This window comes from Delphinapterus leucas, chromosome 4, assembly GCF_059928025.1.
Source record: "Delphinapterus leucas isolate spDelLeu-1000000601 "Yukka" chromosome 4, BTC_Dleu_Yukka2, whole genome shotgun sequence".
Lineage (NCBI taxonomy): Eukaryota > Metazoa > Chordata > Mammalia > Artiodactyla > Monodontidae > Delphinapterus > Delphinapterus leucas.
In genome coordinates this window covers 66,638,982-66,663,985 of record NC_143132.1, presented here as the reverse complement: position 1 = coordinate 66,663,985, position 25,004 = coordinate 66,638,982, and the positions used below count along the sequence as shown (strand labels likewise).

At 41.3% G+C, this 25,004-nt stretch overlaps 2 protein-coding genes across 2 annotated transcripts in view; both read left to right on the top strand.

Moving 5' to 3' along the window:
* RABL3 (RAB, member of RAS oncogene family like 3) overlaps window positions 1-5,214 on the top strand; it is a 37,100-nt gene extending 31,886 nt beyond the window's left edge. The window contains exons 7-8 of the mRNA XM_022563490.2: window positions 3,296-3,334; window positions 3,923-5,214. Coding sequence (XP_022419198.1) covers window positions 3,296-3,334; window positions 3,923-3,988 — 105 coding nt within the window. The 3' untranslated portion in view covers window positions 3,989-5,214. The remainder of the gene's footprint in view (window positions 1-3,295; window positions 3,335-3,922) is intronic.
* Window positions 5,215-5,372: 158 nt separating this feature from the next.
* The window catches only part of HGD (homogentisate 1,2-dioxygenase), a 52,848-nt gene continuing 33,216 nt past the window's right edge, over window positions 5,373-25,004 (top strand). The window contains exons 1-5 of the mRNA XM_022562716.3: window positions 5,373-6,456; window positions 7,275-12,237; window positions 17,790-17,861; window positions 18,683-18,771; window positions 22,709-22,814. Coding sequence (XP_022418424.1) covers window positions 12,223-12,237; window positions 17,790-17,861; window positions 18,683-18,771; window positions 22,709-22,814 — 282 coding nt within the window. The 5' untranslated portion in view covers window positions 5,373-6,456; window positions 7,275-12,222. The remainder of the gene's footprint in view (window positions 6,457-7,274; window positions 12,238-17,789; window positions 17,862-18,682; window positions 18,772-22,708; window positions 22,815-25,004) is intronic.

Genomic DNA, 25,004 nt, shown 5'->3' with positions numbered 1-25,004 from the left:
GAAATCTAATATTTGGCTCTTTTGTCCAATAGGTCAGCATAAGATGAGCCCCACACTTCGTCCCTGTTTAATATTAGGCCACTGGGAAATTTTTGCTTTATTGCAGAACTTCCCAACTGGTGTGTGGCCAAAAGGGTACAGGTGCACTGAGATAGTGATCCCCTCAGTTCTCAGAGCAGCCAGAGCCCCTGGCCTGGCTCTTCCATTTACTCCATTTGTACATTTGCTAATGTATAAATATTAGCATTTTCTAAATGTGTCATGACATGAAAAAATGGTTGGAAGCACTGCAAGGAACCAAATTTTCTCTCCACATTGTTTTCAAACTTAAAACGTAAGAACTTCCATTTGTTTAGATCCGTGGCCGCTATCTATGTCCCCTAGGAGCAGCATCATATAGATCTGTGTCTGACATGGAAAGATCCCACAATATATTATTTAAATTTTAAATAATTTATTAATTTTAAAATTAAAAAAGTAAAATGTGGGCTTCCTTGGTGGCGCAGCGGTTGAGAGTCCGCCTGCCGATGCAGGGGACATGGGTTCGTGCTCCGGTCTGGGAAGATCCCACATGCCGTGGAGCGGCTAGGCCCATGAGCCACGGCCGCTGAGCCTGCGCATCCGGAGCCTGTACTCCGCAACGGGAGAAGCCACAACAGTGAGAGGCCCGCGTACCGCAAAAAATAAATAAATAAATAAATTAATTAAATGTAATGTAATAAGTTATATCCTACAGAAACAGTGGGTTATAGATCAGTGTGACCCAAGTTGTCAGGCAAGACTACTTAAAAAAAAAAAAATTAGAGGGAACTTAGTTGGTTTTAAGAAGAGAGCAAGTTTTGATAAGAGGAGACTTCCCTGGTGGTCCAGTGGTTAAGACTCCGCGCTCCCAATGCAGGGGGCCTGGGTTCAATCCCTGGTCAGGGAACTAGATCCCACATGCCACAGCAAAGATCCCTCATGCCAGCAACTAAGAGCTGGCACAGCCAAATAAATAAATAAATAATTTTTTAAAAAATGGTTTGATAAGAGGACATCGCAAGTTGAGGGCAGGGAATTATGAGCAAAATTGGAAAGCAACTTCTCTCTTGGTTTCCTAAATCACAAACGAAGTCAGGTGGATTAAGAGGTTGGCCAGGACTTCCCTGGTGGCACAGTGGTTAAGAATCCACCTGCCAAGGCAGGGGACATGGGTTCCCTGTTCCTGGAGGATCCCACATGCCACGGAGCAACTAAGCCTGTGCGCCACAACTACTGAGCCTGCACTCTAGTGCCCCGAGCCACAACTCCTGAGCCCACGCGCCACAGCTGTTGTAGCCAGCACGCCTAGAGCCTGTGCTCTGCAACAAGAGAAGCCACCGCAATGAGAAGACCGCGCGCCGCAACTAGAGAAAGCCTGCACGCAGCAACGAAGGCCCAATGCAGCCAAAAAATAATTAATTAATTAAAAAAAAAAAAAAAAAGGTGGGCCAGACCTCCAGACTGAGGTGGTTGCCTGAAAGCAAGGGACTTGGCAGCTAAGATATGACTTTACATCATATCTTCCAGAATTTAGTGTAAAGATTTCTTTTCCAAGGGACTTCCCTGATGGCGCAGTGGTTAAGAATCCACCTGCCAATGTAGGGGACACGGGTTTGAGCCCTGGTCTGGGAAGATCCCACAGGCTGCAGAACAACTAAGCCCACCAGCCGCAACTACTGAGCCCACGTGCTGCAACTACTGAAGCCCGTGTGCCTAGAGCCCATGCTCTGCAACAAGAGAAGCCACTACAATGAGAAGTCCATGCAGCGCAACGAAGAATAGACCCCGCTCGCTGCAACTAGAGAAAGCCCACGTGCAGCAACAAAGACTCAAAAATTAAATAAATAAAAGATTTCTTTTCCAAAGGGGAATCTAATCCTCTTCCACACTCCCTTCGCTAATAGTAATTCCTAACCACTCTAGAGTAATAGAATTTTCCTGTCCTACCCTGGAGAGAGGAAGGAAAATCAGTCCTGTCATAGTTTTTGTGGTGTCAGGTATTTTAGATGGGTACTAATCATGAACCAGCTTTTCTACCTTTGAGGCCAGTGAGTGCAACTTTACCCTGAGTCTCTTGTGGCTAAAAGTAACCCATCCATAGTCTTGAAGATAAAAAGAATCCAGATGATATGGCTGTCAGGCCAATGCGTGCAAGCTGCTGCAGGCCTGGAAGAAGATGCTCTGCTTTATTTTGAGGAAGTTCCTAGCTTCATAATTCTAGATTCTAATGTCTTAATCTCCAGCTAATCTGTATTCTAATCTGCTGAACTTTTCTTAATCACATGTAAAGCTCTGTGTAAAGAAAATAATACTGCCTCTGTCACCATTGCAGTTTCTCAAGTGTTAGAACAGAGTTCTTTTTTTTTTTTTTTAATGTTTTTCATCATGTGAATGTAGAGAACAAATGTATGGACACCAAGGGGGGAAAGTGGCAGGGGGTGGGGGGATGAATTGGGAGATTTTGATTGACATGTATACACTAATATGTATAAAATAGATAGCTAATAACCTGCTGTATAAAAAATAAATAAAATAAAATTCAAAAAAAACATTTCTCATCATGTGAAAATATGGTGCTCTTAAACTCATTATGTTAGGGCATATATTTTAAGGGCTTCTTTTCAGTAGTAGTGATGGATTTGTACAGATACATCCACTGCTTTACCTTATTTCTTCTACTGACTAAATACAGACAATTCCGAAACTGCTGAATTAAGGGTGCAGATTAAGTCGGAAAAGAAGTTAATTGACTGCTTTTGATGTTGTGTCATCTGTCTCCATTAAGGACCGACAGAATTTACAACTGTGTTTACTAAAGGGATGTGGCAGTTTACTACATTATACAGACAGACTCCTCTTTAAAGAATAGGTATGCTATTGTAGTAGCAAAAGTGCTTTGCTTTTATCTTATGGATTCTGTTTGGTACCTTTTGGGGCTGACTACTAGGAAACTTTGAGCCAAATTTGCAGCCGTACACTAGGAATTGCATGGGATGTCATGTCACTCTCTGGTTATTTAGTCTTTTTTTGTTGTTCATGTATTTTTTGACCTATCATTAATGCTTTTTGGAACAAGAGGCAGGCTTTTATAAAAATACTTCCACAATCCTGATCTCATTAGCACCAGATTTAACTCATTGTACTAGATGTCTGTGCTGTTGAAAAGACTCTTAATTTGGGTATATACCTTTTAGTGCCGTTAGTGGCCATTGCAGTTACCACCTTTTCAAGGTATATGTGCTAAGCCCTTAAAATCTTTATTTGTTTTTCACAGGTCATAGAGAAGAGATACTTTTTAAGAGATGGTAATCAGGTCTGTATCTATCTTTTCTTGATAAAATGATTTCTTGAAATTGGAGAGAGGTTTGACTTATTTGAAATTAATTTCCAAATTTACTTTTGAAATTTTTTTTACAAAGTGGGGTCGGGGGGAGTCCTTTGCAGGCCCAAGCAACTGACTTTCTTCTGTCCTGTTAAATACAAAAGAAAAAATCAGATCAAGGGACAATAAAGGTCTAAGAAACAAAAAGAATCCAGAGATAAGTTTACATTATAAAATAATAGAATTGCTTGAGACTCCAAAGGCATATATCCAGAGTCTATCACAATGCAAATAATTCATATAAAAGTCCAATAGGTGAATATTATGAGATTCACCACCATCCTGTCTGATTTAGATGGCACTATCACCAATTGCTTGGCAAATGTTTTTCATTTTGGTAGAATTTATTTTTATTATTTAATCTGCTGTGGTTTTCTGAGTAAAACCGCAGAAAGATAGTTCTTTAAAGAACGACAGCCCAACATACAGAAACAGAAAATAAGGAGAACATTTTAAAGGCTATTCGCATTTGAACTCTGCCTGCTTGAGTCCTAATATGATTATCTTTCTTGCCTACAGATTCCAGGCTTTCCTGATCGAAAAAGGTTTGGGGGAGGAACATTAAAGAGCTTACATTATGACTGAATTACACTCATCCTTTGAAGAGTAAGCAAGCAGTGGCAGTTTTTCACAGCTTTCTTCTTGCTGTGTCAGTTATTAATGTCTCAGGCTTTTAACGAAATCATCTTAAAATGCCACCCTTCAGCCTCACCCTTTAATGGAAAACTGAAAGGAAGTAACAGCGTGGGAAGTCCAAACTTTGTCCCCATTCTCTCTGTTCCTCACCTTTCTGTCCCTGTTTATAGATTATATAAAAGCCTTGTGGAAATACGAGATGTCAAAATGATGCAGTAAATGAGCAGCGACAGAATGCTGCAGAGAAAATTTACTCTTGCCCAGAACTGGAGGGTTTTTATGGGTCTGTAATTTTCCCACATTCCTTGCTGAAGGCTTAATTAAGTACTTCAAAAATGTATCTCCTTCAAAAATGTATCTCTATTGTTTTACCTTCTGAGGGGAAAGGTTATGTTAACCAGCCCTGAGTTGTCCACCCCAAACACTCTCTGTCATTTTCAAAGAAGCAAAATGGTGTTATTTAACTGCCTCCACCTTCATCACACAAAAGGATGCCTAATAATAGCAACCCTTGTCTCTCTCTCCTCTCCTTTGCAAATGGCTCAGTGGCTCGAAGAGGCGGACTAATAGCTGGAGTTAAATATAAATAGATTAATAATACATAGAGAACAGCAGTACCAGAAAAGAAGAATTATGCGAGAAATTGACAGCTCACTAAATCCTTCACTCTTTAGGTTACAGCTGTCTGCACCCTCTTACTGTTTTCTGTTTGGAAATAGGTAGGGTGAAATCTAAGACCTGCACAAGGGCAGTAAGAGAGATTTACAGCCTCTTCAGTTTTTATTTTTATTTTTGAAGGAAAGATCAACTCCTAAAATGTCCCTTAACTATAGTCCGTAAACTAAGAATATTATTCTTTGTGTCAACAATGTATTTATGGAGAGAAGTAAAAATAACTTCCACAGCAACACATTTACATGAATTATGGACTAGGATTCTTGGATTTCATAATCCAAAATTTGGGGGGTGGTGTATATGCATAATTGTTCATCACTACTTTTTTTACCCATCTTTTTTGCTCGTGTACTTGCCTTTGCCCCAGTTTTTGTTAATATATAAACCTGTTTTACGAAAACTGTAATTTGCTGCCTTATTCAACAGCTCCTTTTCACATGTATTCTTCTCTCTAGGAGGTCTCTGCACTCCTGATTTTGCTCCATATTAAAGTATAATAATAATAAATACACAGTTTCAGCTTCTCATTTTAAAACTAGGGGAAAAAAACCACTAAAATCTCTTTCTATTCCATACTTTGGAAATCAAGGTGTGCTGAAAGAGGATATTAAAATGACGATGTTAGAGAGTGCTTTTAGAAAGTCTGTCTTGGGAATTTGGCAAGGAATTTTAAAGCACTTTTCATCAGCTAGAATTTTCTCCAGTCTTTCTTCACATCCTCCCCCACAAGAGTTAGCCCTGATTTCTTTTTTGACATAAAGGAGAGCTATGCAAATCAGGATCTGTGTGTGGAATTTGGCACAAGTATTTTGTGACAGTGGCTGTGCAGTTAAGAAGTAGAAACCAAATGCATATGCAGAAGACCTAAACCAACTGAAGCTCTTTGTATTCCTCTTTTAAAAAATAAATCAATAACCCTTAATTAGAAAGAAGATCTATTCCAATTTCTCTATTTTCTCCCTTATTAAAAAATAAGATGAAAATAACCTATCACTGATGGCTTCAGGGTCAACCTTGAAAAATTAACAATACTCAACTTCATTTGTTCTTGCTGTCAGGCTTGACTCCTGAATTACAGTTTTCTAAGAAAAAATGATTTTAATCATCTAAGGTAAGTTTGTTGCAGCATTAGTAGCAGCAAAATAAGGTTGTTGGCCAAAGTGAATGTTATTAGCCAGAGTTCTTCAAAAAGAATCTTTTGAAGCATAATTTTTGCTAAGACTTCCTGAGACCTGCTCATAAAAATTGCTTTTAGGTAATAACAAGTTTAAATACCAAATACTTCCTAAAAAGTGTTAATTAAAGCTTTAATTTTCTTACTTTCTTGATGGAACAAATTGCTACCTATAAGAGAACTTTTTTTTTTCCCCTGTTGTGATTCAGATGTCTAACCAACGTTCTTACTCACTGTGGAGGCAACCAGATATGAAGATCTGTAGCCACTCATCTGTCCCCCAGGAGGCTTAGTTGGAATCCAACTAAGGATTTGGGTTGGTCTCTCTACCTTAGTGCTCTAGAGAGAGAGCCACTCCCAAAGGGGTTGATCCATATCAGCTTTACTCAGGTTCTCAAAAGTCCCTGAACTTGGGACATCTATGATATAATCCAGGTGCCGTGACACTGCTGTTTTTCTCCATTCTGGAAGTGGACTGCATAGAACTGATGTGCTGGGCCATCCGACTGAGGTGAAGAGCTCCTAACCACTGCCATAATCAGAGCTTCTGAGTCTTCATTTCAACAGGGTATGCTTTAGCACCCAACCTAGGTAGGGCCTTATATGGGTATCTAAATGTTGGTTTAATTGAAATTTTTAAAGCACAGGTAGCATCTATTTTAAGAAGTTTGAAGTCTAACAGGATGTCTGCATTGATTTAACATCTGTTAAAATTCAAAGGAGGATACTCTGGGGGAAGGAGGAGTAGGAAGTTAAAAAATTCATTTCTCTATAGTCCCAAAACTGAGTTAAATTACTGTGGTAGAAGAGGAAGGGTTTCGGAAGATCTAGCACTGGGAGAACCCTGAGCCTCACATATTCCCCAGTATGTTTGCCTAATGCAGAATTGGAGTTGGAGCCTGCCAGCGCTGCTCCATAGAGTAGGAAAAGGATCCAACTTTGAGTAACAATTAATAAGCACCTACATTTAAGGACTCAAAGCAATGGCTTTCAAACTCAAAAGTGTATGAAAGTCCTCTGAAGTGCTTGTTTAAAATGCAGATTCCAGGATTTCTTCTGCCCCCCCTCGCCCAATTCTATGTATATGGGATAGAGCCAGGATTTTGTATTTTTAACAAGCAAACCAGGTGATTTTGATGCAGGTAGCTCAGGATCCACCCTTTGAAAAAAATAAATCCACTTCTCCCTCCCAAGGCTACACATGCCACAGCAATCGTAGCGTGATTGTCACATCCTCTATTGGCAAAACAGGAAATATTTGTCTTCGATGTACTGCTACCCATTTTTAATACTAGCACTTTCTACCCTCTGGGTATATCTATTTCTAATGAAATGCCTTGCCATCTTATACATAGCCCCTCTCTTATACCACATTTGTTTTCTCAGCTGGCCAACCACTAAGCTTTACCAAGATCATTAATAAGTAAAGGTGAAGAATGAAACCCCTAAACTTCAACAAAGATGTAAAATCTTGCTCAGTACCATCAAATATATCAGGTAATCCATCAGTTTCATTTTTTTCTTGGAGACATCAGTCCTGAAGTCCTCCGTCCTCTAACTGCACTCTGGAGTGATTGCTCTCTAGGCCTTGCCACTTGTCCTTCACATCACTCTGTAATAATCCCCAGTTTCCTAGATGTAATATTTTCCATTTTCTTGGTGTGGATCAGTGGTCTTCCAACTGGGATGTGTGGAAGAATCTCTTCCAAGAGGTACATGGGCACGGATAGTTTTAAGGGAATCATTTTCCAGATCACTAATTCTCATATGAATGTATCTTTGTTAAGATTGATCTGCTTGTGAAGCAGCTCGTGCTGGCTCTTATTTACCACCTCTACTTTCCCAATTGCCCGTTTCCCACTACAGAAAAAGAGCATCTCACTACTAGTGCAATAGAAATACGGCATATTGCCCAGGGGTGTAAATGTCTTCTGGATGCCAACAAAGGGACAATTCTAAATATTAGTTTTATTTAAGGATTTTGTCTGTTCCACTCCTCACAATTACAAAAAAAAAAAAAAATGCAGAGCTCTTAAGGAAGAGCTCCTGAGAACAAAGCAAAGAGCTTTGGTAGGAAACATCCAAGGCTGTGGCACATTCTTTCATGTCAAGTCTTCTTGCCTGGTCTATCAAAATATCAAAATAACATTTACATCAAAAATAATTATACAGGCAAAGGTATATAAAATTAACATTTTTATTTTCCTAACCCTTTCTGAGTAAATGAGTTAGACAAAGCACCTCCAAGTGAAAGGGTAACAGTTAAAGTCACTGATTCCAATAGCTGAGTAACAAAGCCTTTTCCAATCAGGTTTCCAATTATTTGCTTGCAACAAAATTGAAGAAGAACCAACCTGAGTTATTGACTGATAGGTCATTAAAATAATGTTTAATGATAGGTCAGTATGTGATTTTTGGTATTTAATTCAGAAGGAATTTGAGTGCTACCATAACAAAATCCCTTCCATTCATAACTGCTTATTTATGTGAACAAATTTTCTCAACATTTATGTCTATAAAAGTAAAAAATAGGATTAAATGATGCTGGATCCTGTGTCATTCTAGAAATAAGAATTATTCATGGATATTTGAATTAATGTGGGAGGGAGCCATCTACCTCATTAAAAGAAGCATTTCCAGAAAGACTTTGCCTTTTATATTTAATAATTATTTATCAAAATGTATAGTATTTATGGGACACTGTCCTAGAGAAGAATCCTCCAGTGTCCTGTCTGGAGGGTAAAACACTTGCTGATAGCATTCTGGAAATGCAATTGGAGAAGGAAGCTGGAGATTTCATCATCACTACACTGGGTTTTGGTCCTACTCCCCACTCCTGATGTTTGTGAGTCCAGAGCTTCTGCAGAGAGTAAACCTATCTTGTGCTAGAATCCAGAGGTGGCAGGTATCTGGTGTCTCCAGTTTCTGGTCCTTTTCAAGTTCTCTTCACCTGTTCCCCATATCATTCACTGAATCCCTCTCCCTCTGCCTGGCTTTTGGCATCTTTGTTCTTATTGCTCACCACTTTGATACTGTGACTCTGCTCTGGTCCAGTATATGTTTGCCTTGTCCCTGCACACAACCTGCTTCTTCCACTGGGTGTCTTTTTTTTTTTTTTTTTTTTTTTTTGCGGTACATGGGCCTCTCACTGTTGTGGCCTCTCCTGTTGCAGAGCACAGGCTCCGGACGCGCAGGCTCAGCAGCCGTGGCTCACGGGCCCAGCCGCTCTGCAGCATGTGGGATCTTCCCGGACCGGGGCACAAACCCGTGTCCCCTGCATCGGCAGGCGGACTCTCAACCACTGCGCCACCAGGGAAGCCCTAGGTGTCTTTTTGAATGCTAATCACCCTGCCTAGAAGTTCCCCTCTTTCCCCTGCTTTAAATGTCTGCCAAAACTCCCCTTTCTGGAAGCCTTCCCTCACTAGACTCCTCCACTCTATTTCCATCAGTGCCCTAAAAACAGGTCTTTGAATGCACTGCACTTCTCTGTCTTTGTGTACAATCCTCCCTCTCCTCAGTGCCCTATCCGACTCTTACTCTGTGTGACTTGGCTCAGCTATCATCTCCTCAGGGAGCTAGTCAGAGCTCTGTGGTCCCTAGTCCCTCCCATAGCACCCTGACTCTTTCTTGTCACAGCACACATGGCACTCCATTGTAATGGCCTGTTTATTGGTCAATCTTCTCCAGCATGCGCCCTCCTACAGGACCAGACTCTCAATCATTTCTGTATGCCCCCACACCTCACAGGGCCTGGCACATAGCAGGTCCCCAATAATTGTAAGATAAATAAATAAGTGTGTGATTAGATTAAAATAGAAAGTCATCAGACATAGACTCAGAGCTATGTGTTCTGTATTTTATTTATTCTCATTTCTCCTGTGTGTGTATGGCACAGTACCTGGCACATAGTGGTTACAAAGCAAATACTCGTTTTCTTGAATTATTGTTACAAAAACAGAAAAAGACAGGAAATAAAGTGAACCCACTTGGGAGAAATCTCTAAATAGGGAATTGATAGGTTTATTCAATTTTAAATATTTTCAGGCCCCTCAAAATAATTTTCATCCAGTCAAGGATCTGTTACCAGTTTCTTACTCTTTCAGAAATCTCTCACACCTTAGGAAGGAACTGAAACACCTCTTAAATCTGCCTTCAAAGCTGATTTGGAAAGAACATATAAAGTTTATGGAAAAACAAAGCAGTAAAGCTTTTCCTTTGTCGTTTATTGGTTCCCATCCATTTTTCCCCCTAATCACCAAAGCCTAACTTCTATGATCAATAGAGATTCAAGACCCAATGTACTCATAAACTCAGATATGCAAGAAATATTTTTCTTGAATTCACTTTTGATTTTGAGTCTGCATACTGCAGGAATAATAAAAACAGCCTCAGTAAAGCTAGGGTTTACACCCCCCTTTCTTCCAGGTTTGCATATAAATTCCAGGGAAGCTTATATAATACCACAATGTCAGTTGTCTATGCTGACATATGCTGAGATGTGCTATAAACTCCCTGGTCTGCAGGCATCAATCCACACAGTTTGCTACCAACCTGTCACTTGTTTATATCAACATGGCTCCTTTGGCATGGTCCTTTCTGTGCTAACACCTCAGACACAGGCAAATCATTCTGCTGCTACTGCAGTATGCTGGAGCCTGGGGACCTCTGGAGGTTGCTTAGACCCCTTTATCTAAAGCAGAATGTGTCAAACTGGCAGCCCATAGTCATTCACACCTACATGCATGTTTCTTGACATAATTATATCAGTTATCTATCACCGCTTAACAAAACACCCCAATATTTAATGGCATAAAATATGTCATTCTATTTGCTCACAATTTTGTGAGTCAGCAGTTTGGGCTAGGTTTAGCTGGTGGTTCTCCTGCTGATCTCACCTGGGATCACGTACGTGTCTGCAGTCATCTGGCAGCCGCATTGCCTCATTGACACATCTGGCAGCTAGTGCTGGGCTGTTGAGTGCCTGGACCTCTTGGTCTCATTCTCAAGGAGGCTAGCCTGACTTCTCTGAATGGTGATCTCAAGTAGCAAGAAATGGGCAAATCGTAAGGCACAGCATTTTTCAAACCTCTGCTTGTGTTGTGTTTGCTATTAGCCAAAGTAAGATTCAAGGAGGTAAGTAAAAGACTCCGTCTCATTTTGGAGGAGCAGCAAAGTCACATTGCAAAGGGGCATACATACAAGGATGAAAGGAATCTGTGGGCATTTTTTGCAGTCTATTACAATGGCTTGATTCATTCATTCATTCATCCATTCACTTGTTTAAGTTGCCAATGTTTAAAAATTGGAGCTTCGTGTATAAAAGTCATATCTTAAAAAATCACCTAGCCTACTTTACCCATTTACACTTCCTGCCTGTTCTGCTGCACCTGAGTTTATGATAATAAAGCCTAGTTTAAAAGATTGTTTTTGTGAAATTAAATGAGGTAATGTCTGTGGGAAAATCTGGCATGAACAAGCTCTCGATATATGGTTTCTTCCTTCCTGAATGCCATTAGCCATGAAGTTGATACCTGACCATGGCTAAGGAGAGTAGCCAAGATGAAGGACAAGGGAGTCATGGAAAAGGTGGCTGGAAAGTAATCCCTTGGTCTCTTTCTAGAGAGGTACAGGCATTAGGAAATAAGATTCTTAAAGAATTTATAAGAACGCTAAATACATTTAAGAAATTAAGAGGAGCAATAGTAAATATCTCAGTTTGCTTTAAGCGAAGTGCTTCAGGCTCTGAACTGTTCACCCAGCTCATCCCTGGGAGCAGGTATGGAGAGCTGTCTAGACCCTGTCCCTGCTTCAGGTAGCTGCGTGAAAACGCCTGTGTCACAGCACGGATCATTTTCTCACTGCTCTCCAGAGAGTGAACACTCCACCCTGTTCCTTCCCAGCCTCAGTCGGGACTGAGTGGAGAAGCCTCTACCTCACACAGCAGGCCCTAACTGCCACAGTTCCTTCCGCAGAGAGCTTTAAATTCTCTGCCTTTAGTCATAAGCCTCTTTCTTTTAACTGGAACAAATCATTGGTCAACATTTACCTCGGGTGAAGAGACAGGCCTCTGCAAACTCTTCAGAAACAGCCCGGGTTTCAAAACCAAAGACAGTTGTGTAAGCAGTTTGGAAACAAGCATGCTGGACTTTCTCCCTAGTGTAGCAGTTAGGAAACGCTTGTGGCTAGTTTGAGCGACCAGCTGACCAGCGAGCACAGTGAAGCAGTAGAATAACAACATCCAGAGGTGATTTGAAGGAGAAACAGAAGCATTTTGACTTCATACCCTCTCTGAGCCTGGGTTTCCTGAAATCGCCACACCTGCAGCAGAAGGAAAATGGCAGAGTTGAAGGTAAGAAACTATCTGGCCACTTCGCTGTGGCTTCTTCAGCCACAACTCATGGAAGCGTCTGAGAATTCCAGAGCTTCAGAGTCAGAAAGAACTTAGAGAGGCCCTCGTCCAAGCTGTTGTGTTCAGAGGCTTCGCCGTGGTGTCCGTAAGCATGGCTGGGGCTGGGGGATGATAAAGAGAAGAGATGACGGCTTAACTCTATCTCTTGCCTAGCTTTTTTCATATATTGTCTTGGGAATCTGTAGACGTCATAAGGGCTCTCCTCCACCATGGACAGACATGTTTCTCACTGTGTCTGTTTGCCAGCCCCTACTCTCCCACACCTTCCTGATGCTGCAGCTTCCTGGACAGCTTCCAGCCAACCAATTAGGCATGTTTAATCTATTCAGTTATTTTGAGGCTCACAATCAGCGCTTGGCCAGTAGAAACCCTAGCACTTCCTCTAGGAAATAATTCCTTTTTATTATTTAATCTTCAATTGAAAAATATGTGTGGGTTATGTGGTACTAATGAATTAACTCATAATCATCAAAGTAAATCTGGAGGTAACCACTTTACCATTAAGGAAGATAAAGTTTAGAGAGATTAAGTGACTTGCCCAGGGTCACTGCTGATAGGTGATAGAGACTGGATTAGAAATTGGGTTTGTCTGAATCCATGCCCAGGCTCCAAAAGGAGCCTTAGTAGCATCTGCTAGACTGAGTGCCTTAAGGCCAATGTCTAAAACTATGCCTAGTGTCCACCCCAGGCTGGCATCAGTGCCCAACACATGCATGTGGACCTGAGTAGAACTGCCCAGAATCTTGACTCAAGCCAAGTGTGCCAGACTCCAGGCTTCTTTCCAGGGTTTGAGCACTTTCTGAATGCCCTTCAACTGATGCTGAGTTTGAAAATCAAACATCTCCCTAATTAACAGGGGTCCTAAAACCACTCAACACCGAAGTAAAAGAGTTTGCTTCTTTATGCCTGATCAAGAGTTAGAAAGACTGAGAAAGAATTCTCATTCTTTCATTCGGCAAATATTATATGTTAATACATGATGCCACGAATTAACATAGGAAAGGAACTGAATCTGGACTAGGTGGAGCCAAGAGAAACTCCTTGAAGGAGGCAGTTCCTAAGCTGAGTCTTAGGAGAGATGTAGAAATTGACTTAACTGAAAAGGGGCTAGAGGAAACAAGTGCAAAGGCACAGCACACACACAAAGCCCTGCACGTTCTGGGATCCAAGAGTTAAATTTGGGTTGCTGCAGGGACAGCCAAGATGAGATACCCAGGATGTGGTCAGATGTATGGATCTGGATCTCAGGGGAGGGGGTAGAGCTAGGAGAATATCATATCAATGGTGGTAGTTGAAGTCTTAGAAGAGGGGGAGTGCATAAAAACTTCATTTCCTGATGAAAAGGCTATGGGGAAGTTCAGCAGGGGTGGAAACATCCTTACCATTTATAAATAAATTATATCTAAAATCCTATCCTGCTGAAATTTTTGAGCAACTTATTATGCACAGCACCAGCACACCAACGTAAATTGCATGCTGCTCTTTGTTCTCAATTTCAAAGGCATTTTCCCCAGCCTGCTGTCTAATCTCTGCAAGGAAAGGTTAGCTCTACAGATCACAAATCCAAACACAGAAAGCCAGATTGCATCACTCTAATCAATACACATTATAAGTTAAAAAAAATATTTCTCTGCTTTTATTTCTTCCTTTTAATGGATATGTCAACACAAAGCCTCAAATGAAATCACATTTACATAAAAGCAGCACAACTGGGGGAAGAAAGTTCAAAAGGTAAAATAGTAAAATTAAATTTTAAATGAACCACCCAATGTTCTTAAGTCTTCTACAAGTCCACTTCTACAAGTCTTGATTTCTTCATTTCTAAAAAACAGAGCTGTTTAACATGCAGACTTCAGGCCCCAGCACCAAATATTTTGATTCACTAGGTATGGGTCTGTTTTTAACAAGCTTTGGGCGTGATTCTAATTAGCCAGAGATGGGACCCCCTGGTCTACATAATTATTGTATTCATTTCCTGTTTCTGTTGTAACAAATTACCACAAATTTAGTGGCTTAAAATGACCAAATTTATTTTCTTACAGTTCTGGAGGTCAGAAGTCTGAAATCAGTTTCACTGGGCTTAAAGTCAAGGTGTTGGCTGGTTCCTTTTGAAGACTCAAGGGGAGAATCCATTTCCCTGCATATCCAGCTTCTAGAAGTTGCCTGCATTTCTTGACTTATGGTCCCTTTCACCATCTTCAAAGTGCATCACTCATCTCTGCTTCCATCATCACATCACCTTTTCCTCTTCTATAATCAAATCTTCCTCTACCTCCCTCTCTTACGAATACTTATGATTACATTTAGGGCGCACCCAAAGAATCCAGGACATCTCCCCATCTCAAGATCCTTAACTTAATCACATCTGCAAAGTCTCTTTTGCTATATAAGGGAACACTCACAAGTTCCAGGGATTAAGACATAGATATCTTTGGGGTATTATTATTCAGCCTACCGCAGTTTAGCCTACTTGCAATAATCTTCAAGTTCCCCTAACAATCTATATCCTATGTTCCCATCAAGGTTAACTAGAAATACTGGACTCTTTGCACAGGAGAAAAAGGTAGCTATAGTTCCATCTCTACCCTGACTTCTCTCTCTTTCCCTCATGCCCAGGAAAAGGAAGTGAGGTATAGTATCTGCTCGTCCCATCAGGGTGTTACCCAGAATCAGAGTCAGAAGAAAGGACCTCATAAAACTACTCTGACAAATAAATCATACCCTGGGGACCAGGTGAAAATTAGAAAGCTGTACACTAGGAAGCTGCCAAAGAACTGATGGTACTGAAGTTACATGGACCTCAGTAATTTGTTCTTTCATTTAGAAAGGATGTGTATAATTCTCTTGGAAGGAAACAAAATTGTTTCTATGTGGGAGCAAATTATTCAGAAATCTGGATTGAAGAAAGCATACAAACACACTTGCTTAATGTCAGACGTTTTTATTTTTAATTTTTCGGCATAAGGTATATTTGTATAGTCACTGAACCAGCTGGAGTTGAAAGCTTGGATTTTCACAGCTGATATAAGCAGAGTTCAGATTCTGTCCTTGATCTCAAAGCCTTGGGAAAGCAGCTGCAGAATACTGCTTCCTTGATTCTGATACCTTCAGCAGTAAGGCACATGATATTTTAAAACTCTAACAAACTCATCTATAATTTTTCTCTCAGGGGATTAGAAAAACCAACTGGTTTGAGAATGACTCAGCAGTTTTCATCCCCCTCTTCAGCCAATGCACCTCAGCTAAGATTGAGAAACCGATTCAGAACTCACACCTCTCTCTGAGCTGGATGGCTCCCTTCCAAAGCACCAGCTGTTCTTTCTACTTTCTTTTCTACTTTTTAAAGCAGTCTGAAGCATATGCTTTAAAATTACATATAGTAAGTCTCTTTTCCTTTGTTCCCAACGTACAAATAACCCTGGACTCTGTTCTGAGGCCCGCAGTTGCAAAGAATGGAGAAGGTTAATGAGTAAACCCACCCACTCCTGCCAGAAAGCTCAGCCTCAGACCTTCTTGCCTCCCTTTGCAGAGGGAAACAATGCTGCAGTTGAACAAAGTGAAGCCACTGAGATACTCAGTGGCTTCAGGCAAGATTGGTCTGCAATTCCATTCCACAGAACTGAAGATAATTTCGGGTCAATACCATTTCTCAGCAGCTCAGATTCAATCCTCTTGATGGTGAGCATGAGGTTCATTAGAGAGAAGAAAATTGTATTCAGTGGAGAGTCAGAATGCTGGATGGTCTCTGCCCTTTCCCCAAGGAAATCATTCCAAATTGCATGCTGATGTTAACCAATCTCTGTGTAATATAACACACTGTTTTTAGTGCTGATAGATTTTCAAATATAAAAAAATATTGTGTCTGGAGGCAAAAAAGAATAATTTCACTTCCATTGCTTTCTAGGTCATAACATTTCACATTTGATATTCCTTCCAAATATGGGCAGTTGTTGCCCTGATCATTGCTCACACATCCAGGTGTGTTACATCAATCTCATCCTGCTCCAAGCTGCTGAGAATTCTGGAGGGTTTATCCTCCACCCACTTACTTCCTTCTTATATCTCTTAAAGACATGTACTCAGATGGTGGCATTTCACTCACTGAGTGACGCTGCACTTTCATTATCGTGGGCTAAAATTAAGTATTGATACATTTATGAGGAACAACTATGGGAAGAAAATGGCCTTTTTTTTGATGTTTAAGTTAGAGAAAAGGGGGTTCTAACCCTACTTAGATCAGGATACATACACTCGTGTTAGAATAGGCTATAAGGGGGACTTCCCTGGTGGCGCAGTGGTTAAGAATCTGCCTGCCAATGCATGGGACAGGGGTTCGAGCCCTGGTCAGGGAAGATCCCACATGCTGTGGAGCAACTAAGCCCGTGCGCCACAGCTACTGAGCTTGAGCTCTAGAGCCCGTGCTCCACAGCGAGAGGCCACTGCAACGAGAAGCCTGCACACCACAACTAAGGGTAGCCCCAACTCTCCACAACTAGAGAAAGCCCATGCACAGCAATGAAGACCCAACCCAGCCATAAATAAATAAATAGAATAGAATAGAACAGGCTGTAAGGGAGAAACTAAATCAAACAGTAGGTATCTACTGAGTACCTTCTATAAACCAGGCACAAGGCATATAGAGGTAAACAAGATGCCATAGTTCCAGCCTTCATGGAGTTTATAAACTAGCAGAGAAGCCAGACAGTGAACAAGAACTCACAGGTGTGTTTAAGTGTTGTCAAAATAAGTTTTAGTTTAGTTTTACTTTATTGAGAAACTCCCTTTTTTTCCTCTGGATGAAAAGTAAATTGATGACAATCAGAATGAACTCCATTGTGCCACTGAGGACAGATCTGGCTATTCTCCTGAAAGCCACGCATATCTTCAAAACTTGTTTTCCTATATCCACATAGATGCAAATATATTTACAAGTGCTCCATAGATGAGCCAGATGATATAGGTTTTTGCCTGCAGCGAGGCTGGTTGGAGGGCTTTTTCTCAAGGGTTTTGCTGTCAGATTGGATCCACACACTCTTTACAGCTACTTGTTTCATCATATGAAGGGGAAGTGGAGCTCCAACCTCAGGGAGGTTGCAAGCCAGGCCAGCCAGATCTTACTAACCTGGAGTTGAGGTGATGCCTGAGCCATCTCCCCTCTCAGGAACTCCCTGATGGGTCCAGAATTAAAGAACCTGTCCTTGGAGTGGGATAATTAAGAATAAGCCCATAAATCAACTAAGTACAGCTAAGGATGGAAAGTCCATGTAATATCCAGCACTCTTCTCCCAATTAATTGGTGGTCTTTAAAATTCACACAGAGAAATTATCTTTCCTAAATGGTTCACATGCCAAGACATAGCAAAGATGTTATGTATAGAATGTGATACACAAACATATGTCATAAAGAAATTCTTACCTTCATAGACAGTCAAAATAGCAAAATACTCTTTAAATCCCATTAATGGTGGCCTTTGTGTCTTTGTCACATGCAGTACATTTCTGGATTCGGTAATGAGTGTGCCTCAGAGGATCCTCGCTGCCCAGGTGCCCTGCCAGAAGGACAGGTATGAGTGAATAGAACATCACCTTGGAGAACTCTGAATTATAGGAATGAATGACCAGCTTTCAGGCCAAGTGCTTCTACCCACCATCTTGAAAATTAGCCTGTGAACTGTCTAGGAGTTTCACAAATCATTAAGACAATTGGGATGCAGAACAATGACAATACAAAGTTAAAGTTGGATAATGGTTACCTATGGCAAAGCACTTAGTCCCAAAAAAGTAACACTAAATTTAAGGCTTTCAAGAAGATCCCCTAGGTCCGGGGTTAAGGGACTTCCTTAAAGTTCCCTTGAACAGCATAAGATATGGCAATGATGAGAAAATAATCAGTCCTTGTTAAAAAAAAAAAAAATTGTGTGCACAAAGATGTTCATACTAGTGTTGGTTAAAATAGCAAAAATATGGCAAACAAAAATTTTTAAGAATATTTCATGGCATGAAAAAATGCTCATGATATAGTGTTTCCTCTTTTTTTTAAGTGCTAATTATTAACAGGACTACACATATCATAGCGTTCCCATTTTGGAGGATAAGAATGGAAGGAAATATACTCATATGTCAACATTGGGTTATTTCTGGATGGTGAGATAATGGGTTATAGTTTATAAATTTTCTACAATAAGCATGTACTACTTTTCTAATCAAGGAGGAAAGTCACCTAAAACATTATTACAAGAAGGACGTATGGGTTGGAGATAGTCATGTGCAGTGAGTGGCTCAGAGCATCGCCATCCAAGACAGAATTCCCCCACTGAGTTGTTTGATGGGAAGGTGGAATGCTTTTCTGATGGAGTGATGTCATTTATTGCCTCCTTTGTTTTAGAATAATCCTCAAGTTTGCCCTTACAATCTGTATGCTGAGCAGCTCTCAGGATCAGCTTTCACTTGTCCACGGAGCAGCAATAAAAGAAGGTAAAAGGATTAGGTTAATTCTGACCTGTGGTCTATGGGAGCTATGACTAGTATTTAGTGCTGCCTCCTATACCTGGGCCACAGCCTCCCAGGGTTGCCCAAGATCCTGCTTCTTACAGGCTGTGCTCTGGGTCATAGTGAGGGGAGGATGAACCTCATCTCCAGCTAGAATCAAGTGACTGATAGAAGAAGGGGAGAGAGCAGCTGCACAGAGCCTAGAAAACAGACATGTCTAGTTCCATTTACAATTTGTTGCTTGTACTCAGAAGAAAGTCTTCCTCATAGTCTGGCCTTCCCCTGGGATTGTGCAGTTGAGTTCCGAATTTTGATTTACTTGGGAGTTTTTTTTATAATGATTAACTCAAAATTATAGAAGATTCAGTGCAATATCTTCCTCAGGTGACTAGAAGTATTATGTTCTTTGGATGAAGACGTTGGATAATCCACGCTTTGGTTAGATGAAAGGTCATGTATTATGGCTCCTGGTGGTTTGAATTAATAAGGATTTTTCTCCTCGGAATTTGTCTTTGCTGGAAACCAGCACATTCATTAGCACAACATGTCATGATCCATGTTTGCTCTAATCCTACAAGCCAGGTCAATGAACTCAATCTCTTGGTTAACTCCTATGGGGCAGGTTGGTTGCAGTACCTGTTGTGGTTTAGGGAAGCAGTTGAGTGTTGTGACTTAAACAAGCAGTGTCTAATTATGGGAATTTCAGAATAGGACACCTGTGTAGAGGGCTGCTGCTTATATTGGAGTTAGGGGGAGGAGGGCAGGCAGTCTTGTACTGCTTAGTGGAAGGTGATTGGGTTTGTCTCCAGCGAGTCCTGAGAAGTAAATGAGATAGTGAGAGCAAAAGCACCATGGACCACACAAATGATAGGTTGTTTCCCTTAGGGGTTAATCGTGCCCACTCTGGAGGCAGGCCTCCTGGGTTTAAATCCTGGTTCCTTCTCTTTCCAGCTGTGTGAACTTGGGCAGGTCATGTACCCTCCAAGAGCCTTCTGGTTTCTCATTTGTATAAGAGATAATAATAGTACTTATCTCACAGTTGTGATGAGGATTAAGGGAAAGAACATATGTAAGGTGCTTAGCACATTGCCGGGTACATGGTGAGTGCTCAATTAACATTAATTATTATCATCATCATTATTGCCACAGTAGCAGAGTGTCTCCCTCCAATACAGTGTATCCCTAGAAGGCTGTCGGAAAACTGAGTGGCAGGTGCTATGCTACCATGTCAATATCAATATTGCTTCCCTCTCGATAGATCTGTACATGGAGGGGGAAAAGATAGTTTCCCATACTTGTCAAATCAAGATTAATTGTATCACTATTTAATCATCTCTCTCTCTCTGCAAGCCCAGATAGCCAAGGTAAGGTAAGCACACAGACAATTCCTGTCAATTCTAATTTATGACAGCCTGGCCTCCATGACTATGTTCTTGACTTTATGACCCATTCACTAACTGGACACCTGGACTCCGGATTCTGCTGCCTGCCCCCATTATTCAGCAATATCTTCAGCCAGCAGGAGCAGAGCTCTGTTCCAGGAGGCTGAAAAGGAGCTGTTGGCATTTCATTAAGATGCTGGCACCATTCCCTGAATCAGAATTAAATCTCTGTCCAGGGCAGTGTAGCACTGCCTGGGGAGTTTTATAAACTCAGCCAAAAAACAAGGGACACTAGGCATGGTTCACCCATCTGTTTAGAACTCTTCAAAGGTATCCACAAGAATTTTGTGAAAATGCTCAAAATCCCCAGTGGGAAGATGGAACCAGCCCCATCCATAGATGAGAAAGCCTGAAATTCCTACATTTAGTCACTACTCATTTAAGCCACAGAGTTCAGGAACTCCCCGCCCCCCACCCACAAACTATCAGAGAGTATATCTATCAGGGGTTGATTTTTATCTGATTAGTTAGCTGATCCCTTAGGTCCTGAGAAGGTGAGAGCCAGCACAGAGAATGTAGGAAATCTGGACCATCATAAAAACCTAGATGATTAGGGGTAGACAGATAGACAATTCAACACACATCTAGTAATTGAGCACCTACTGTGTGCCAGGCATTCTAGGTACATAAACTCTGAATCCTCACAACAATCCTAGGAGATAAGGATGAGGAACATAGGATCAAGAAAGTTTTGGGAATTCCCTGGCGGTCCAGTGGTTAGGACTCTGAGCTTTCACTACTGAGAGCCTGGGTTTGGTCCCTGGTCAGGGAACTAAGATCTCACAAGCCAGGCAGGGTGACCAAAAAAAAAAAACAAGAAAGTCTTGTAACTTGCCCAGGATCACACAGCCGGTTCTAAAATACACACACACATGTTCTCAATTCCGTATAGAACTTAGAGAGGCCTAGTTAATTCATGGCCTGAAGTCCAATGTCTGAGATTACTTCATCTAGAGCTAGAGGAATCAAAAGAAAACTGAACAAATCTAGCTAGCCCTGTAATCTCCCAAATGGCTCAGTGTAGGGCCAGGTCAATTCCACCCCCTGAAGTAGACTGTCCTGGGGCTTAAAGGGCCAGAGCTTGTTCAAGCAGGTCTGGTCTTCCATTGCCCCAAGTGGTGTTCCTCTTCCTGCTGTACCCTGTCAAGGTAACAGCCTCTGAAAGGACTTGGGTCCCTCTTAGTGAGGTTCAGTGTCCCTCTCAACTTCTGGATGGTTCTCCTCCTGGTGTCCTTCAGGGTTCCTTCATCAGAGTCTTCTCTTCCTGAAACAAAGCCAGAAATGTACTATAAGAAAGTAAAGATGGATGCTCTTATAATTTTAGATATGTTAATTTCCTAAACATCTTACAAATTAACATCAAAAAGACAACCCAGGGCTTCCCTGGTGGTGCAGTGGTTGAGAGTCCGCCTGCCAATGCAGGGGACACGGGTTCGTGCCCCAGTCCAGGAAGATCCCACATGCCGCAGAGCAGCTGGACCCGTGAGCCATGGCCGCTGAGCCCGCACGTCTGGCGCCTGTGCTCCACAACGGGGGAGACCGCAACAGTGAGAGGCCCGCGTACTGCAAAAAAAAAAAAAAAAAAAAAAAAGACAACCCAATAGAAAAATGGTAAAGGACTTGGGCAAGTAATTTATAGAAAAATTCCAAGGGGCCAATAAACATACAGATTCTCAACCTTACTCATAATAATGGTAATACAAAATAAAAATGAGATAGTATTTTTTACCTACAGGGCCAAAATTAGTAATAATACCCCCTATTTGTAAAGATGTGGGTGATCAGGCACTCTCACACATTAGTGTTGTGAGAATAAAGTGGTACAACAATTTGGCAATTTTTCTTATTATGCATTGGAAATAGAGAATGTACAAGAAAATTGTTAAGTTCTGATGCCTCTGAGGATTGGCTCTGAAGAAACTGGAGGAGAAAGCCATCTAAGTCTACCTTTTGAGACTTTTTAAATTACTTGAATTATTTTTGTCACTGGCATGAATTACTTCTATAATTTTAAAGAAGAAAATTGATTTATATTTCAAAAATGACAAAGAAACCACCCATATTGTCTCAATCTGTGTAGGATTCCTTGTCCTCACTTTCCAGAGCCAGAGCAAGGATTAGTATCCAATATGTACATAAGCTAATGTTTTTCTGTGGATTTGCCTGCACAGATATCCCTCAAGGTACTTTCCCTTCCTTTATAGTTGTCATTGGGAAAGGCAATTCTTTTTTTGTCAGTATGGAAATAACCAAGGGCTAGAGGCTCAATTTGAAGAGTGATGGATCGTGTGGAAAGGTGAGAAGAGGCCAGGGCTATGGGCAGCAGTGGCTATTAAGAAATGATGCTGTGTCATTGCTTCTCACATTAAAGCCCACAGATCATTGTTGACTTGAGCGTCTTCCTAATGGTATTTCCTGAGCCAGTCTGTGCATCACTCATAACATCACCCTAAGGCTTATGTGTCCTTGTTTCCCCCCAGCTGGCTATATAGGATTCTACCTTCAGTTTCTCACAAGCCTTTTGAATCCATTGACCAAGGCCATGTCACTCACAACTGGGATGAAGTTGATCCTGACCCTAACCAGGTAACCTGGTCCTGTGAATTGGAGAATAGAATGTATCCAAAGCCTTAAATATAAACATTTAAGTCTAACCTGGGTCTTTGAGGAATTAGATTTTTAAAATAAATGCTAAAGTGTATCTGTTCTTTTGCTTAAACTTGGGTAGGAATTTTGGAATTGATTGACCGTGCCTGTGCACGTGTTTGTGTGTGTGTGTGTGTGTGTGTGTGTGTGTGTGTGTGTTTATAAGCTTTCGTTTTTCTAGCCTAATGGCTTTAGGAGTGCTCCAGTGAGTTGAATGAATGGAAATTATATAGGCTGGTGAAAATACATCTACACATCCGTAGGTTGGTTGGTTTGTTTTCATCTAAACTCACCACAGCATATTGAAAACACATTCAATACTTATGCCTCTGAAAAGAGGCCTCTGATATGGAGAAGAGAGGCTTGTTGTCTAACCTGGTTTCTGTAAGTCTAGTGTCACCTAGGAACTTCCATTCCTTGCCTAAGTGTTTCCTTCTTTTGATCTAGTGACAGGCTTTCCGTCTGCATATCAGTATTATTTATGTACTCTACTTTCAGTAACAAGACAGACCCATTGCTATAATGGACTGAGCTCCTTTTTTTTTTTTCTTTACCTTTTGAGCACCCCAGTGTATTCCCTTTGTCCCTGAGTTTAGGTACATGTCACTGATAACTAGAGCATAATGCAGGAAGGAAAATAGACCTGGGTTTGCATCCCTGGCCCTCTACTTGTCACTGTGTCTTTGAGCTACAGTGTTTCACCTGTAAACTGGGATAATCATGACATCTGCCATGCAGTGCTGTTTTGTGAAGTTTACTTGACAGAACAGGTGGTGACCATGCTTCGCCCAGTGCCTGGAACACAGTAGGCAAGAACCATGACTCTGATACAGCCATTTTGATATATTCTCTTAAGGGCAGTGATAGTACATGTAAATCTCAGAATTTATATTCAGGTAATTTTTTTTTCATTTTATATTTTTTTAAATTCTGAGGTCTCCATCTGCCAAATTGGCAGAAAACAACTTCGTCTCAGTCTTCCCTGAGAATATCTTGTTTTAAACAATGCCAAAGTAGGACTGGGGGTTGGGCCGTGCTGGTTGGTCTTCTTTCACTTGGTAGTGTTGAGATGCCCATTGTTCTGCTGCTATCGTGTCAGGCCTGGGCATGGAATCATCTACAAGATATTTCTAGTTCTGTTGTCCCAGACATGCCACACAACCATTTCTTCCTTCTGGGAGTTGCTAAGACATTGGCTCAAGGGTCCCCTCTGTATTCAAAGTTCACACAAATTGATCAGTCTCTCTCCCTCCCCTTCCCTCCACTCTCCTCCCCTTCCACAGCTCCTTCCCACAGCCCAAGGAAATCTTCTGTTTCCTCTTGGTTTGCCAAGATGTTTGGTCTGTATACCTGCTAATCCCCTTCCCTCAAATGCTTAGACTTTTTGTAGAACAAGACAGAATAATTTAGAGTCACTTTTGTTTTCCTGCCCTGCTCCATCTTTTCCCTAATTATGGAAATCTCAGAGAACCAAGTATCTGCTTGAGTGCTACTCACCCCTCTCCAACAGGGACAGAAGGAGATGCCTTAAGAGTGGAAAAATATGTGAGTTAGCAACATACAGTATCACCCATCTCACAGTCATTTTGAAGCCAAGACATCCTGTTTAAATAACTGACCCTTAAACTTGTGTGAAGTTTAGTGCATGAAGCAGACATCCTCCCTGGTCTACCACTGGCCTATATATTGCCTTTGAGCCTATGGGAAAAGACAGCCCAACCCCCAACCCTCAGCAGGTACAGTCCCCTGCTGAGACACTGCCCCTTTCCCCTTCAGCAGATCAGGGCCCTGTGCTGGACACAGTTTGCACAGCCAACCTGTGGACCCCATCTTTACCTGTCTGAGTCTCACCTGGGATCCTAATCCAATCCCATACATCCTTCTCTCCCACACTCTGGGGTAGGAACCCATCTGGCAGACACACTCATTTAACCATTTACTTCCCCACTCATCTCACAAAGGGCCATAAATCATTCTATCCAAAGTCACTGTTCATTCTTTGAGAATCTGCTTGACTCCTCAATGGGTTACATCTCAAATTCTCCAATTTCTCTCTTAGAGTTACAATGGTCATACTTGTTTGTTTTAGATTAATAAATAGACCTGACTGCTTAATAATAGGACTCCATC